The 16,376-nt window shown below is 32.6% G+C and overlaps 1 protein-coding gene across 1 annotated transcript in view; it reads right to left on the bottom strand.

Moving 5' to 3' along the window:
• Positions 1 to 2,022: 2,022 nt before the first annotated feature.
• The window catches only part of ARL13B (ARF like GTPase 13B), a 64,941-nt gene continuing 50,587 nt past the window's right edge, over positions 2,023 to 16,376 (bottom strand). Inside the window, exons 5-10 of the mRNA XM_090292090.1 lie at positions 15,893 to 16,095; positions 13,180 to 13,294; positions 9,990 to 10,215; positions 8,860 to 8,979; positions 7,855 to 7,923; positions 2,023 to 2,850 (exon numbers count right to left, since the gene is read on the bottom strand). Of these exons, the coding sequence (XP_090148216.1) occupies positions 2,774 to 2,850; positions 7,855 to 7,923; positions 8,860 to 8,979; positions 9,990 to 10,215; positions 13,180 to 13,294; positions 15,893 to 16,095 (810 nt within the window). The 3' untranslated portion in view covers positions 2,023 to 2,773. The remainder of the gene's footprint in view (positions 2,851 to 7,854; positions 7,924 to 8,859; positions 8,980 to 9,989; positions 10,216 to 13,179; positions 13,295 to 15,892; positions 16,096 to 16,376) is intronic.

Raw genomic sequence — 16,376 nt, 5'->3', positions numbered from 1 at the left:
TGGACTCTGCTGAGACTGGCAGTTTCTCCTCCGCCCCAACCCCCACTGTTTGCATAGTCAAAAGCAATGAGGCTTGATTTCCCCCAGTGTTGGGACTGTGAGCTACTCGGTCTGGTGAGGAGCTGGGAATGCTCCCCAGGTGTCCCTCCTGACTTTTTAAAACGTGTAACTGTGCTTTCCGCCGGCCTGCCACTACCCTACCACCACTGCTGCCACCACTACACCGTGTCCTCTCCGCCCCAGCTCCGCCTCTCCTACCTGTCTGGATGAGTATTTCTTCTTTATATTTTTGTTTGTTGGACTTCCATGCAGTTTGATTTTCTGGAACTCTGGTTGTTTCTAGTGTTGAGGTAGTTGCATTTCTTCTTAGTTGTGGAGGGAGATGTAGCATGTCTGTCTATGCCTCCATCTCTGTCAGAAGTCTCTAAGATGAGTTTTTGAAGACAGGAATCCACCGATCTTTTTGAGAAGCCAGCACTGGAATAAATCACTTTCCTTCTTACCAGCACCTGTCTCACAAGCTTGGCTTTCATTGCAATAGGCAGCTGAACGTGGGTTCAGTTTCAATATAATCTAATTTTTAACTGTCTTTAAAATGATATTTGACACATATATAAAGCCTTCTGCAGAAAAAAGTTCTTCATGTAAAATAACAAAAAAATTACTTTAATCTATTGGCTTCAAATATCTTTCAACAATCATATTTTAAAAGCCTTTCTTATTTTTTATGCCAAAGAAATCACTTAAATTTATCAAATGACAAGAGAAAACAGCATATGTATATAAATTATTTTTATTGTGTGAAAATGTCATAATTTACAATGGTTAAGAATAAAAATGAAGCATGTAACAAAATAGGCATTTAACTGTTAAAAAACACCTGGATTTATAAAAGTTCTTTGAAAATATTTTTTAAATGCTTTAAGAATACAAATAAATTTTTGAGACATATAAAATATTAATTCCCATTATACCTTGAATTGCAAAATCACGTTAATTAAAAGGACTCAGTAAATATTGTACACTACAGTAATCACAAATTTAAAAAACATATTTATTCTCAAACTAGATGAATTTTAAAAAGATGCAAAAAGTATAAGTTTAGGTTTTTTTTTTAAAAAGAAATATAAATTTATAAAAATAAAAACAAAAAAGATGTACAAATGAGTTTTATCGTCTCTAAAATCCAGCTCAAAATTTACACATGTCTCCTTGTGTTGATTTTCCTTACACATCAGCCACCTATCAAATTTAGGTTATAAATTTTACATCTGAAGTAGAATGCTAGGTAAAAACAGAAAACAAAACAAAACAAAAAAATTGTGTTCGACGCTGACTAGAGTAGTAAGTGACCTGGTTAATGGACGTTCAGGAAGTTTAAAATGTGAATAAAATGTTAGTCTCTTAGGTAAAACTTTAAAAATGAGTAATTACACTAAACTGCTTTAATCATACTTATCATGTAATTGCCAGATACTAGTATATGTCTATTGTCAGCACAAGTTACCAAACTGATCAATATTGACAATGTAATATAGGAATCATACCATTAATAGTATTTTCACTTTGATATAAATATATGCTTTCAATTAAATGCAACATTATGAACCTATTTATCAAAATATACATATAAAAGTTTGTTTAAACGCCAAATAATCCTGCTGATACCATCCTTGAGGACAAGAGAAATGCTATTATTTTAAAATTGAGAAATTATTTTGGAATTGTTTCTTTATTCTTAATGCTTTAGTACCCAGCATTTCCCTGTCATAAACACAAGTCTCTGGGCCTACAGTAGTTTTTTCAGTCTTTCCGCCTTTAATTTCAAGGCACTAAAGAATTACAATAACCTAAGAGTCCCTGCAGCTGCTGGTAAAGAAGGGAGTGAGAAGGAGTACCTTCATCTCTCAAAGGGTTTAAACTTTTTTAAAAAGGGTTTATTGGGACTTTTAATAATATCTCACATAACATTTATATTTTATTTTTCGAGTCTTTTTATTAGGATCATCATCAAAGAAAAAAAATTAAAACTCTTCTTGGGTGGTGCTTTCAAATAATATAATTTGTTAGAATAAAGAACTAGATTCTATTTTTAAAAAGTATTATTTTAAAATTAGGTCAAATTAGGATCTATACTTCAAGAACAATACTATTATAAAATATATCTCAAAACAAATAAATATATCATTTGTATAGTTAATGTTCATCCAGTAAATTAACTCTATTTTCCAGACACAATTTAAAACAAAGCATTATAGAAAAGTATAGTCAATATCACAGTAATTAAAATTCTTAAAAGTTAGAGAAAAATATAAAAAGTTAAAAATTTAGGTTATAAATTCCCAAGAGTTCCCCTTCCATGCACATATATCTTACAAAAAAGTGTTTAAGGTAGAGAAATAAAGACTATTAAACAAATAGTATTGAAAGTGTACAAAGTCCATTGGGTCTTTTTCTGAAAGGTTTTACTTCAGGAATACACTCATGAGTGGAGGTGCATGAAGCAGAGTCAATACTAATTCTTACTAATTTGGTCCAAAATGTTCATCCCATCTGCTGGTCTTTTGCTTCACTATTTTTTCTTTTCTCTTTTTTTTTCAGTACCATGAATAGCATGGATAAGTCAGTCAAATCTTTGGCTATTAATCTCCTCACTGAAATTGCTATGGTTTTCTTGTCTCAGTCATCAATGTCCAGGATTTTTCTTTTTTTGAGAAAGAAGGTCCTCTAGCTCATCTTGCTGATACTAAGACAGCTCATCCACATGGTGTGGTTATGAGATCATGTCATGAACATCACTGTTAGGTCTCTTTCGCACAGCCAGGGGAGGCAGTGGCTTCCCGTAGAAATCTATGTATAGAAGGCATAACAAAAATAAAAAAGTTACAGAAAATAGGTATTTTTGACACAATTCATTATTTGCCAACCAATGCCTTAAAAAAAAAAAAAAAAGGCACTCTGACTTGACAGTTGAAGCAATGAAAGTATAGAAAAAAAAATCAAAATCCAAGAAAACTTGAATAAATTCAGAACACAACCACTCGAGTAAATCTTCAGCACTATGTTACAAATTAATCTCTACTTCCTGATTTAATAAAAAGCTGCACCTAATGTATACATTATTATTTTTGTTTCCAATCACATGTTCACATTAGAAGAGAATGAATAATAAATATTCAAAATTTATGGAACCTGTTATCAAAGCCCAGATAAGTCAGTACTTGTACAAACCATGTTCTTATCCAATTGCTATTACTTTTAGGTATTTGGAAGAAGTAATTAGTTATCTTAGTGTTTTGGTAATTGGAAATCTTTTATATTGATGCCTCAATACAGTTTAGTGATTTAGGGCATATTTGATACAAAAGTCTTATTTTTTACTTCATAATAAGGTCCTCCCTTCATTATCACAAACTGGCTTATAAATTTAATAGCATATCTAAACTTTCAGTAAGTAATCATTTTCTGGCTTAATCCTTTACAATTATTCTAGAAGCATAGGTGTTCAGAATTACTTTAAACAAATACATTGAAAATGTATTAGGTGGGCACACAATGCAACGTAGACATCATGTACCATAGAAATGTACACTTAAAAACTGTATGATCCTATTAACCAATGTCACTCCAATAAATTTAATGAAAAAAAAATAAAGAAAATGTATTTGGGGCCCATTTCCATTTCTAGTTCTGCATGTGTTTGGAGTTGAGCTAAGCTACTCCATGGTATTGCTGCCTCAGCATCCATCTTGTTTGGCCAAGTGGCTGTGGGGGGGCTTAAACAGATAGAAGCCCTTCATGCAAGCACATGCTCTCAACAACTGCCTGGAGTCATAAGTAAGTTCCTAATATGACTTCCCCAATGACCCTTGTGGTCAAGAGTCTCCTTCACCCTTCAAGGCCTTTTCTCAGATAAGACCCCAACAGAACTTAACAAAACCCCATTCTTTTTGGTTTTAATGGACAAGTTTGGCCTTATCCTGAGAACAACAAAGCACATCACCCACATACCCTAAGAAAGGCAAGGACCCCAGGTCCTGTAGATCTCTCTGCCTACAGCCTGCCTTGAGCACCCCCTGTGGAACCCTCAAGGCATGCCATGTACTTCCTCCAAAACTTGTGGGTAATAAACTTCTCTATTGCAATTTCTCTTGTGGTCTTTCAGAATCCAAGCTTACCATACACAGCACACAGGGCTTCTACGTTATAAGTGTTAATTTAACAAAATCGTAACAGCATTTAAGAAACTTGGAAGTCGTCACTCCATCCTAACAGGAAGTAAGTAGCTGAACAGACTGAAAAATCACCAACTCTCCCTGGATCCATAAAAGAGGATAGGTCACAAAACAAAACATGGCCTCCAATATTCAACAAACACAGGGAGTCTCAGTTTACTGGAACAGACTTCCATAAATAGGAAGTGCTGAGGGAACCAGTATCCAGATAGAAAACGTACCAAGAAGTATCTTTTTCCCTCCCAAAATACTATTTTTGCAGTTGATTTTGAATTAGTTCTTTGCCAGAAAACCTAAAATCATTCTACAAAGTAGGTTTCTTATCACCTTAACTATAGGGAATAGAAGTTGACCTGAGTGTCCAACTGGTTTGACCAACTTCACACCTATTTTTATAAAGCATTCAAACACTTTTAACATGAAAAATTGAAGAACAGTAATACTACATACAGAATTTTAAATTTTGAAAATATTCTCTAGTATATACACTTGGTATTTTTATTTCTCATAATGTACAACACATAACATGTTAATGAAGTATGGATTGGGAATGTTTACAAAGGGAAAATAGATGCTTATCTCTTCCCTGAATGCATCTGTCTTAACCTGTTACACTGAATAAGCTTTATAGATAATAAAAGCAATTAGAAAAGAATCAAATTGTTATCAAGCTAAATGTCTAAATACAAAGAACAAGTAAGAATCTGCCTTAAAAACTTCCACCTGACTATAACAAATCCTTTTTATCACAGTAATTTTTTAAAAAGATTTTATTTATTTTTAGAGAGAGGGGAAGGGAGAGGGAAAGGAAGAGAAACATCAATGTGCGAGAGATACATCAATCAGTTGCCTCTTGCACACCCCCAATTGGGGACCTGGCCCCAACAACCCAGGTATGTGCCCTGACTGGGAATCTAACCAGCCACCTTTTGGTTTGCAAGCCGGCACTCAATCCACTGAGCCACACCAGCCAGGGCTATGACAGTAAGTTTTAAGTGCCAAGCCAATCACAGTTAAATTTACTTATCCATGCTAGTTCATCATGACTCTATCTACTTGCCATGAACCAAATGCAAAGAAATGTGTACAAAGAGGAAAAAAGAGAATGCAATTATGACATCGGAACTTATCAGTATCTCAGATGAAGATCTCATGATAAACTCTAAAAATTATGTTATTAAATTATTTTTATTAAAAATTTTAACTTATCTGCTTTTTTTCTCCATTAATATAAGGAAAAGGGACCATACATCCTTCTTTTTTTTAACCAAGCTTAGGTATACTCTGGCTTAAACTTTAGGGGGGAAAAAAAGATGTTTTAAAAACTTTTGAAGTTTTCTCCTCTGCTATAGGAAGTTAAATTTATTGATACAATCAGAAAATTAACTTAAATATAGGAATATGGTGTTCCTAAACTTAAGTGCAGTAAGTTATTATAATTCTTCCCCAGTTCTAATTTTTTAAAAAGAAAAAACAAAACAAAACAACCTTCTCAGGCCATTTTTAACGTTTTTTTTCACTTGCCCTTATCTATAATGTTCCCCCTAGATGCTACCATTAGTTCTTTTCCCTGTATTTGACATATTTTCTCTCAGAAACAGGAAATTATCATTCTTTCAATTGCATTCATTCAGTAAATAATCACAGAGCACACTTATCATGGGAAAAACACTCCTACTGTGTGATGAAAACTGAAATTTAAAAACAACATATATCTATCTACATATTCTCCCAGAAACCCTGTGCTCTTCTTTTTTCCTGAGCTCTAGAATCTTACTTGGACTGGATTATAGACATTTCCAAACAGATACGCCTACAGACATCTCCAAAGCAGGTTTTCTTCCTCCTCATGCATTTTCAATTACAGGTAGCACCAACCTTCCAGCCCATTGAGCCAAATAATCCTCTAGTCATCTCTCCCTCAGTCCATACGTACATTCATCAAATATTAGTTGCCCGCATTTTTCTTAAAGATTTTATTTATTTTTAGAGACAGAGGAAGAGAAGGAGAAAGAGCGGGAGAGAAACATCAATGTGTGGTTGCCTCTCAAGTGCCCCCCTACTGAGGACCTGGCCCACAACCCAGGCATGTGCCCTGACTGGTAATCAAACCGTGACTCTTTGGTTTTCAGGAGGGTGCTCAATCCATTGAGCCACACTGACCAGGGCCATACATTTTTTTATATTCCATTCCAATGTCCATTCCTCCCTTCTCACTTTGACTACTGCAACAGCTTCCAAACTGGGATATTTTCACCTCAGGTGTGGCCACCATCAAGTCTGGACTTGACATTATGTCAAAAATAGTTTCCCTAAACAACAAATCTAGTAACACTATTTCCCTGCTAAAAATGTATAGTGTCTCCTGTAAAATTATAGCAAATCCAGACATCTTAACATATGTGAGGCCCTTCACAATCAGTCCCTAAACCATAACTCCAGTTTCAACACTCTCTATAACTGTTAATTTCCTCTCTTACCCACTCTATCCACATGAACATAAGCTCCAGTCACAGTAACTTCATATTTTCCAAATACCCAGTGTCCATTCCAACCTCTCTACCTTTGAAGCCTACTGTTTTTGTGCTGACAGACTCTTCTCCTTTAAAGGCACAGTTCTAATACCATTTTCACTAACTGTCCCAACAGTTTGTGTTCAGTACTCCAACTCTATAACATAGAACTTATTACTGTATATTGTGAATTGTCATATAGTAAAATAAGCTAAAGTATGGTCTTCTCTATTAGATTAGGATCCCCAGAAAGGTGGAATTTATATCTTATTCATCTTGGTATCACCAATGCTTTAGGTTGTGTCAAATACTTTGGATACCTGATTCAGTAAGAAAAAATATGTCATAGGAGATATTAATATTTTCTATATATATGTGTATGTCTATATTAACATTACCTATTTTTTTCTAACAACACACTGAATATTTAAATTGATAATGTATTCTAACATAATTTCAGAGTATAATAAAATAGAAACTAAACTATTATAGTCAATAAAAGCATTGTGATTTAAAGTCAGTCAATCAAACAGATATGATTTCACTATAATTCTGATATAGCCCAAGGACAAATTTTTCTGTCTTTAGAAATGAAAATAAATCTTTTAATTTTCACCAATGATTATTGGTATACTTGATTTATTTCTGATCCTATAATTGTGTTGATATTTACTTCATTTTAATATTCAGCAACTTGGTGTCTTACTAGAAACAAAAAGAATAGTTATATGGCATCACTGAGTACATTGAGCACATATGTATAAGACAATGCAGTTTTTAAAACACTATCATTATAATTTCTATTTAATTTCAATTGTTGTAAAGCCTTTCACTTTCCATCACAATTTCCATAAATAAATGAGTATAATAGATAAACACATGCTATGATTATTTTTACTTCTGTGTTCTAAGGTAAACATTAATTCAACTTATTTAGAGGAAAGGGCACTTAAAAATAAAAATATTAAATAAAATTAAAAAAAAATTTCTAATGAAAAAGGATGGCTGTGAATTCTTGCAAAAATAAAAGTTTGTTGAAGTAATGAGGTAAAGAAAAGTGAATGTAGTATGGATAGAATATTTGAAAACTGATCCTTTTGCATTACCATTATGACGTGTTTCACCAAGAGGCTCAAGTTTTGGAAGTCTAGTGACTTTGGGGGTTCCCCAGCCAACTAAAGAAAAAGAAAAACATTTAAATACTGTTAAATAATGTCTCTTTAGGTTGGTTGAGAGGATCCCTTTCTATATAATATTTGATGTCAATTCATACATACTGAATGACACAATAATTAGCCATAAACCCATTTTAAATTTTTATTTAAAAATGTCATAGATGTTAACATTTGCTTTAAATATTATTTGCTATTAGTTAAAAATATAAGCATCTTCGCCCTACCGTAAATAACCTTAAGCTATTATTGTAACCTCTAGCAGAGGCTACAAGAAATGTTTACTTATAAAATGGAATACTAGAAACGAGTCTTCAAATAATTCTCAAAGGAAAATGTTACCATCCAAAGCCTTCTAGCGGGGCTAAGAGTACAGTATAAAAATATACATTTAGACACTTATTGAGTACCTAGAGTACACAAGGTACTATGCCTAGTGCAGAAAAATTAATTATAGTTATTATGCAGTTAATATGTCCCAGTGCTTTACAGACAGTATTTCATAACAACTTAGAAGGTCGGTATGTATGTCAGAAATACAATGGAAAAATTCATGTATCTTGGTTTCAACTGTTAACTTTCAGGATAAAAGATGCAGTTTTTAAAAAGCTCATATTAGCCATCCATTATACTTAAATTCCTTTTAGTAATCTGTGCACTGATATCTTAATTAAGATTTCAATCTATTCTGGGAAGTGCCTGGGTAAGGTTTTCTTATTAATTTTTACTTATTATTTTTTTACCTTAATAAAACTTTATAGTTAAAAAACAATAAGTACTTATGTTCATGAATTATGAACAAAATCCAACAAAGAATTCTACCTTTTTTACAAATTCACAAGATAATGAATATACTGAATAAAAACTACACAATTTCTTTCTTTTTCTTCATTGTTTAAGCAGGATTTCTAAATTCAGTATCAATATCAAATTACTCACCAGGAGGAGGAGGAGGTGCAGGTGGTGTTGGGCTCTTAGGAGCAGAGTCATCTGCATTAACAGGTTCTACACGATGACTCCTTTTTATTCTTAGTTTCTTAGTTTTCTTTTTACTGTTATCTACAAGAATATAAACATGGAAGTTGGGAAAAATTAAACTTATATAATAAAAATGAAGACTAGAACTAGAATATTGATATTATTTTACCATAGAAATGCATCTTCAAGTTGGAAATTATTATCAATAACAAAATGTGAACTTGCTTTTACTAAAAATTAAATTTTTAAATGATTGTTTACTAAATGATTAATATGATACAAACAACAAAAAGCCTATATTCTAAGTTCTATGAGAAGTTAATCAGATTACAAAAAAGTTCACATTTCCAAAAAGTAACATATTTTTTTCAAATGTTATATTAAGTAAGTGCAATTATCTAAATGTAAGGATGTCATAAAACTCAGAATGACCTGGGGAAAGAGGAGAGGTGTTGACTTGTCTCAGCAGAAGATCAAATATAGAGGTCTGTTTCTGGAAAAATTCTAACCATTGTCAATATAACAAAAAGTCAAGGTTCTATCCCAGGTTGTCTGATTCCAGATATAAGCTGTGTCTTTATGATACAAAAAGATAGGAACTTCCTGTTAAACTACACAACCACTTAGAAAAAGAAAAGTAATTATGAATTGAAACTTTTATATGATATTAAAATAAGAGAAAAATGGCTATTTGATAAGACTTAAAATGTTCAACTGATTGTGGCTGCATTCTATAAAAATAGCATGTCAATATAAAGGAAATGATGCTGATTATAGCATTATGAGGTTTAAAAAAACAAACAAAAACCTCAAAAAGCCTCAAAGTATTAAATGCATTCCAAATTTATAAAAATAAAATTGAAAATTTCTGCTGAAATTCTTTTAAGTTGCAAAAGACTACATTTGAAGGCATCTTGAATAAAAACATAAGTTAGCAAATTGACTAATGAGTAACTAAAAACTATGAGAAAACCATGATAAATACTGTATGCAGAGACAAAAAAATGTAATTGTGAAAAAAATCATGACATGTATAATTAAGTTCTATACATTACATATGTAATCTCTTTATTTAATACTAGATTTATCACCTGATTCTGATGACGGCTGGTGTGTCTCATCTTCATCCTCCAACTGCGATGTTAATGCTTCGGTACAATTATCTACTGTTCCAAACTCATTGTTTTTTTGGCTGCTGGCACTGACCTGGCTCTGGGTCTCTATTTGCTCACGCTCCACTTTGTGTTTCAGGAGGCAGTCATCAGAGTCCTTCTCCATATTTTGCCTCTTTTTCTCTTTTTCAAGTTTTTTTTCATTCTAACAAAAATGAAATAAATCATCTTTAATGAAACAGTTGTATCTAAGGTAGTTTTAAGGGGAAAAGCAAATAATCCAAGAACATTCTGTAACTTCAAAAAACTGTGATAAAATTCCATTAAGAATTATTTGTTAAACACATCATTGAAACGTGCTAATTGCCAAACATTCGGAAAGCAGATTGTATAAAGGAAGAAAACAAATATGACCAGTAACTCCACAACCTAGAGATGACCACTATTAGGTGCATAATCACTAAGATGCTTTTCTTTGCCTACCACACATGTACAGGCATACACCACCACAAACACACATAAATGTGATAGATGGTTTGTATATACATATTTATGTGTTTGTCTTTTAAACAACAAAAAAACTGACATTTTATTTAAGAATATATATTTCTCTCTTTAGAACAGTGCCTGACACCTTATAAAATGTTATCTATACAAGTGTCATATAAGTGTTAGCTATGATTACTTTCACCATTACATTATCATTTTGAATAGTTATATCATAAGTTATTTTAGAAATTTCTGATCAATGAACAAAAGGGTTACTTTAACTTTGTCACTAAAAGAAACACAAATATTGAACTAGTTCTTTAGAATAAATCCCTAACATTAGAACTGTTGATAATGGAAAAGCACATTTTAAAATGTGATACACCACAACCTTCCCTTCAGAAAAACTAAAGTCAATTTACACCCTAGGCAAAAGGTTGAGAGGTTGATATTTCTCCATACATCTTTCTGAATGCTGTGTATCATTATCATCTTTTATATCTTCATCAAACCAGTAAGTGTTTTTACCTGAGTGTTGGTTTAACTTACTGTTTTTACTACTACTTATCACTATGCAGATGAGCTATAATATGCCACTATTGCCATTTTTCTTTTTCTTTAGGAAACTACCCATGGTAAACCAATGTCCACTTTTCTATATGATTCTCATTATTTTCATAGTAATTTTTAAGGGCTCCGTTTTTGTCCTCTGTGTCTCAAATATTTTTCATTAGGGGTGTGCTTGGGTTTTATTGCCTTTAACTTTGTAGAACAGCGCTTAAAAAAACTGAACATAATAAGATCTATCCATTTTTACTTCATGATTTTAGGCTTGATTGTCTTGCTTTGAAAGTTTCCCCCCTCCAAATATATACAAATGTTTAATTATATTATGTGCTAGCTCTTTTTTAAAAAATATATTTAAGTCTTCTGGATTTAGTATGGTATATACAGTGTTTAATAATTGTACTTTTTTCAAAATGATTGTTCAGTTGTCCCAACATTCTCTTCTCCCAGATCTGAAATGTCATTTTTATGTTACATAAAATGCTCAGTCATAATTAGGTTTATTCAAAATTTATTAATGTTCCATTGGAACCACTATCTCAACATTTTTATCTGTGGTAAAAATCAAAGAAATGTAAGGTGCTTCTCTAAAATGCAAAGATTTTAAGGAACAAATTTTGTTGGGGGAAAAAAGGAAAATATGCTTGGTATAAAGGACTATAGGTAATTTGTTTCCATTTGTTTCATTTCTTTACTAATCTTCTTAAAATTATTGTAGCTTAAAAGCGTAATTGGTATACTTTCTCCACACCACTAATTAATTCAGGGATTTCCAATATGAGGCATACTACTTCGTACACCAGTATTGTTCACATCTTCATTCAATGAAAAATATAATGTTGGTAGAAGAATTAAGGCCTTTTCTAAGTAACTATAGTATTAGAAAACTGGCCATTATTTACAAGATGAGCTTTATTACACATATAAATTAATGTTTCGAAGTGAAAAACCAAACTTGAGTTCTCTCTTCTCCATCAGTATTTTTTAAAGAGCATAAGACAAAACTTGACAAAAATAATTTTTAATAGGAGGGAGATAAAACAATAGCTTCTTATTAAGACAGCTTTTAAAAAAAGCTTCACTGTATTTAGAAAAACACACATTTAATTAAGTTAAATGCAATGAGGTTAATAAAAAGATCAAATACAATTAACCTTCTGGTACCTAAGCAACTTAAGTCCAAATATTTCATATTCCAATGATTTTGCAAAATAAAGCAATACAAAAATTATCCAACCATCTCCTTACCTGTGGAGCTGCCTCCCTCCTCAGCAGCAGCCCCAAGGAAGAAGCAATGATCCACCTTTCCAGATGAGCACCTGTGTGGAAGGAGGCAGTTGACAGGGGAAGAAGAATGGAGAACATATAGGCAGTGGGACCAGCAAACCAGCTGCCACATTAAGCACTGGTGATTGGAGAGCAAGTTTAGGAAGCTCTGAGGGTCAGAGGAGACATGGCTGCTCAGGGCGAGTAAACTGCAAACTCTGGGCACCAGCAGAAAATGAAAACGAAGACAAAGATAATACAGACACACACACACCACACACACACGTACTCACATGCACAAAACCCCTTAACTTCTTCATGATTAATAATCTACAAGATAATTTTGCTAAAACTTCTGACAATTACAATGAAAATAAATCACATTTACATATAGAAGAATTTGTTATAGTTTGAAACACTTAAGTATCCTGTGCAAAAAATAAATTCATTTATGTACTATAATGCATCATAAGCATCTAAATATTACTGTAAGGAGATGATAGTAACAGCAATATTGAGACAAAGACACAATGTAAATAAGAGTAAATATATTACTCCCATAGGAAATAAATAAAAGATTTTTCAGAACAGTATTACAGTGGCTACATTCCATTTTAATTTTTATTCTCAGTTAATTCTGAAGTCACCTTTCATTTTTATACTACAAGGTAAAGTTGAAGAGGAAAAAAAGCAACAAACCTTTAACCTGTCTCTCCCATTTAATTCTTTTAGAAATAATCCATCTCTGGTGAAACACTTCTGCCCCCTTTCCCAATTTCCTGTGTCCTATCTTAACTTCCAACTTTATAACTTAAGATATAAAAATTACATTTGCCACCATCCATACCTCAATGATTACAGTTGCTATCGGCTGGAAAGGATTAACAATAATTGGTTCTGAGTCCACCTCAGCAAGACCACTGGTTTCATCACGTTCAGCCTGCTCTCGTTCTCTTTGTTCCCTATTGTTTGAGAGAAAAAAATGTAATTCCTGAGAAAATGATGAACCATGCTTAAGAACACTTGTAATAGGATTAAGGTTATTAACTTTAGTAATTTAAACATCTGGATGTGGCTTTTCAGAAATCCTTATGCAGGTAACAGGCCTCTATCCCCATGTAAAGATTATTCATTTCAATTTTTAAAAGAATGAAATGCTGGCAAAAATAACATTCCCTATGATTGATTTCTTAATGTCAACAGTGCATATTAATCATTTTAGTATGTGATAAGTGTTAATATTTATCAGTTTACTAATTACTATCCCAAACCAATTCTATCCTCTTCACTGAAGTTAACAGATAAGTCCTCTTGTTAACTCTCTACTGAAGGGCTGTCAAATTATTTCTCACACATGAAGTAGATAACGACTGTTGCTTTGTATAATAGAAGAGTCTATAAAGGTAAGTTGCACTGTATCATTTAGATTAAATAAGTATTTAAATATTCATTACTATTGAAATATTTACTATCTCAGTGATTTGTAGTTAATGTAATCCCACACATGAAGAGTAATTAAGTTATAAAACAAGTAGCTGAAGAATGAAAAATGACTAGTATAGATCTGCAACTAGGCTGCAAGTATAGAATAGCAATGTGAACGTTCATTACTATGACATTTGTTATGTCCTCTGATGTAAAGATACATCCTTTCATTCTGAACCGGGCAAACCAAGATTTAGAGATCTGCAATTTACTACTTCTGTGACCCTGGACATGTATCTAGATCTTTGAGCAATAGCTTTCCCATGTGGATAAAAATACCTACTCCATAGGGTTGTATCAGCTAAAGAAATATATGTGAAAGGACTCTGTAAATGAACATGCTTAGGGGATAGCAATTGTTATTAATGCTATTAATTTATTAGCAAGTAATTTCAGGTATCTAGTATTAAAATACTGTTTTCAGATACTAACAATGACGTGTTTTACAGTTTTCCAAAAATATCTGAATCTGTTAATTGGATTTAATGAAGTAAAAAGGTTTTTTTTGTTTGTTTGTTTTTAAATCACTCCTCTCTTAATGCCAATTTAGTTTTCATTATGGAGACTCTGCTGAACAAGAGATGCCTCAGGCCACATGTGCTATGGTTAGGAGAAGGAAGAGAGGGGAAAGGGTATGGGAAAAGCCTGCCATAACATGACCTAGAATATCTTATGGAAAAGGTAAGACCTTGGAAAAGAAATGACTAACATCAGGTTTCTTTTATCCAACTCAATTATTTCTTCTTTTTTTTTCTCTTTTCTTAATGGAAGAGGAGTCTTCACAAAAGTATGGGCATATATTTTATTTTTATAAATATATAAAAGGTAGGCTTACATGAATGATTGGTTGTACTGAGCTTTATATCATGGAAATATACTATACAATATAAAACCAAAGACTCTCACGGGAACTTTATAAAACCTATCAGCATCAAGAGAGACATAGATAAATAACCTGCACATATTATTGAGCACTTGGGGATGGAGAGTTATCTCTACAAGTATTTCCTTCTTTTAAGTCTACCTCTAAATTAAAGGAAAGATGCCTGTAATCAGAGGATTTCCCTGACAGTGTAAGAGGACACCTCACAAAGGCATCACCAAGGGGGTTCATTTCTACTAGGTTGCAACTATGTTAAGGCACAAGGATGGCTAATATTACTTAGGTACATAGAAGACAACTTTGGATCTTATAGGAACTCATTTAAATATCTTTTCATTTCTTCCCTCCCCTCCCATGCAAGCAACTATCCAACTGAGAAAAGATAAATCTTGGGATTAACTACTAAATTAAATTTTTAATCAGATCTGAGCTTTTATTTTCATCATTAAGCTCATTATAAGTTATTCTGTGGTAGAATTTATGTAATCATTTTTTTTTAATTCAGAATTTGCTAAATTTAGTTTTAAAGTTTCCTTTCAGGAAATATATATTTTAAATAATTTGAAAATATATTTTAAAAACTTGAGACAGCACAATTTAGTTTACCTTCTGACAAAACTAGTGATGAAGATTGGATTTTGCTTCAGTTGATTGATCCACTAACAGATTACCTTCTGTCGTTGCTGAGACTAAAGAAGATTTCTCAATTTATTGACATAGTGGACTCAATAATTCCTCATTGTGGGAGACAGTCCTTTGCAGTACTCGATGCTGAGTAGCTTCCTGGCCTCAATCTACTACATTGCCAGTAGCACTCCATCTCCCTCAGCTATGACAAGTAAACATGTCCCTAGACATTACCAAGTGCCCTCTGAGAAGCAAAATCAGCTTACTGTTCAAAAACCACTGCAATAAAAGTACCCATAAGAAACAGGAGATAAAATTTTTAAAACTCTTAGAAATGATAAATACATAAGGAATAAATTTAACTACCATAACACCACCAGGAAAATTATAATCCTATCATCCAAACTTGTATAGAGAAAGATCCATAGAAGTAGAAAATTTACCTAGTGTCTTTCTTCAGACAGAAAAAGGGAACTGAATAGATAAAAACTAAGAAATTAAACATAAAATATTGCTGTATTTCTGACTGTTCAAGTGCACTGTGGTACAAAATTGATCTACTTACCTTTCTTCTCGTAATTTTCGCACTCGTTCAGCCCTTTCCCGCTTCTCTTGTTCCTCAAGAGCACGTTGTTCTGTTGTGTCTTTTTGGATGCGTTCATTTAAGGCATCAAAGTCTCTTGCAATAATACGTAGCAGCCAGTAAAGGCCTTTTTTAATGGACTTGTCAATTTTCTTTCCAGAGCCCAAGATTGCTGAACAAGGTTCCTGAAACACAGCAATTTATTTGACTTAAAGATTAAAACTAAAAGTTCTCCACAAAAATAGATTCATAAACCATTAAGTGTAATTTCTGGGAAATCAAAATTAACCTGTTAAATCAATGATATAATCACCTGTTTATTTAACTTACAAAACATACCTTTGCAATGACCACTAACATTAAACGGAGGAGTTGAAATATTTTAAGTACAATATCTGTAAGCTATGAGATATTATGACACAGGAAGTCAACAGTGCCAGTCAGAACTTTAAATAAACTCAGTGGA

This window comes from Furipterus horrens, unplaced genomic scaffold (assembly GCF_987537825.1).
Source record: "Furipterus horrens unplaced genomic scaffold, mFurHor1.1.pri manual_scaffold_1, whole genome shotgun sequence".
NCBI lineage: Eukaryota > Metazoa > Chordata > Mammalia > Chiroptera > Furipteridae > Furipterus > Furipterus horrens.
Note: the sequence above shows the minus strand (reverse complement) of the source record. Positions and strands in the feature narration are given on the sequence as shown.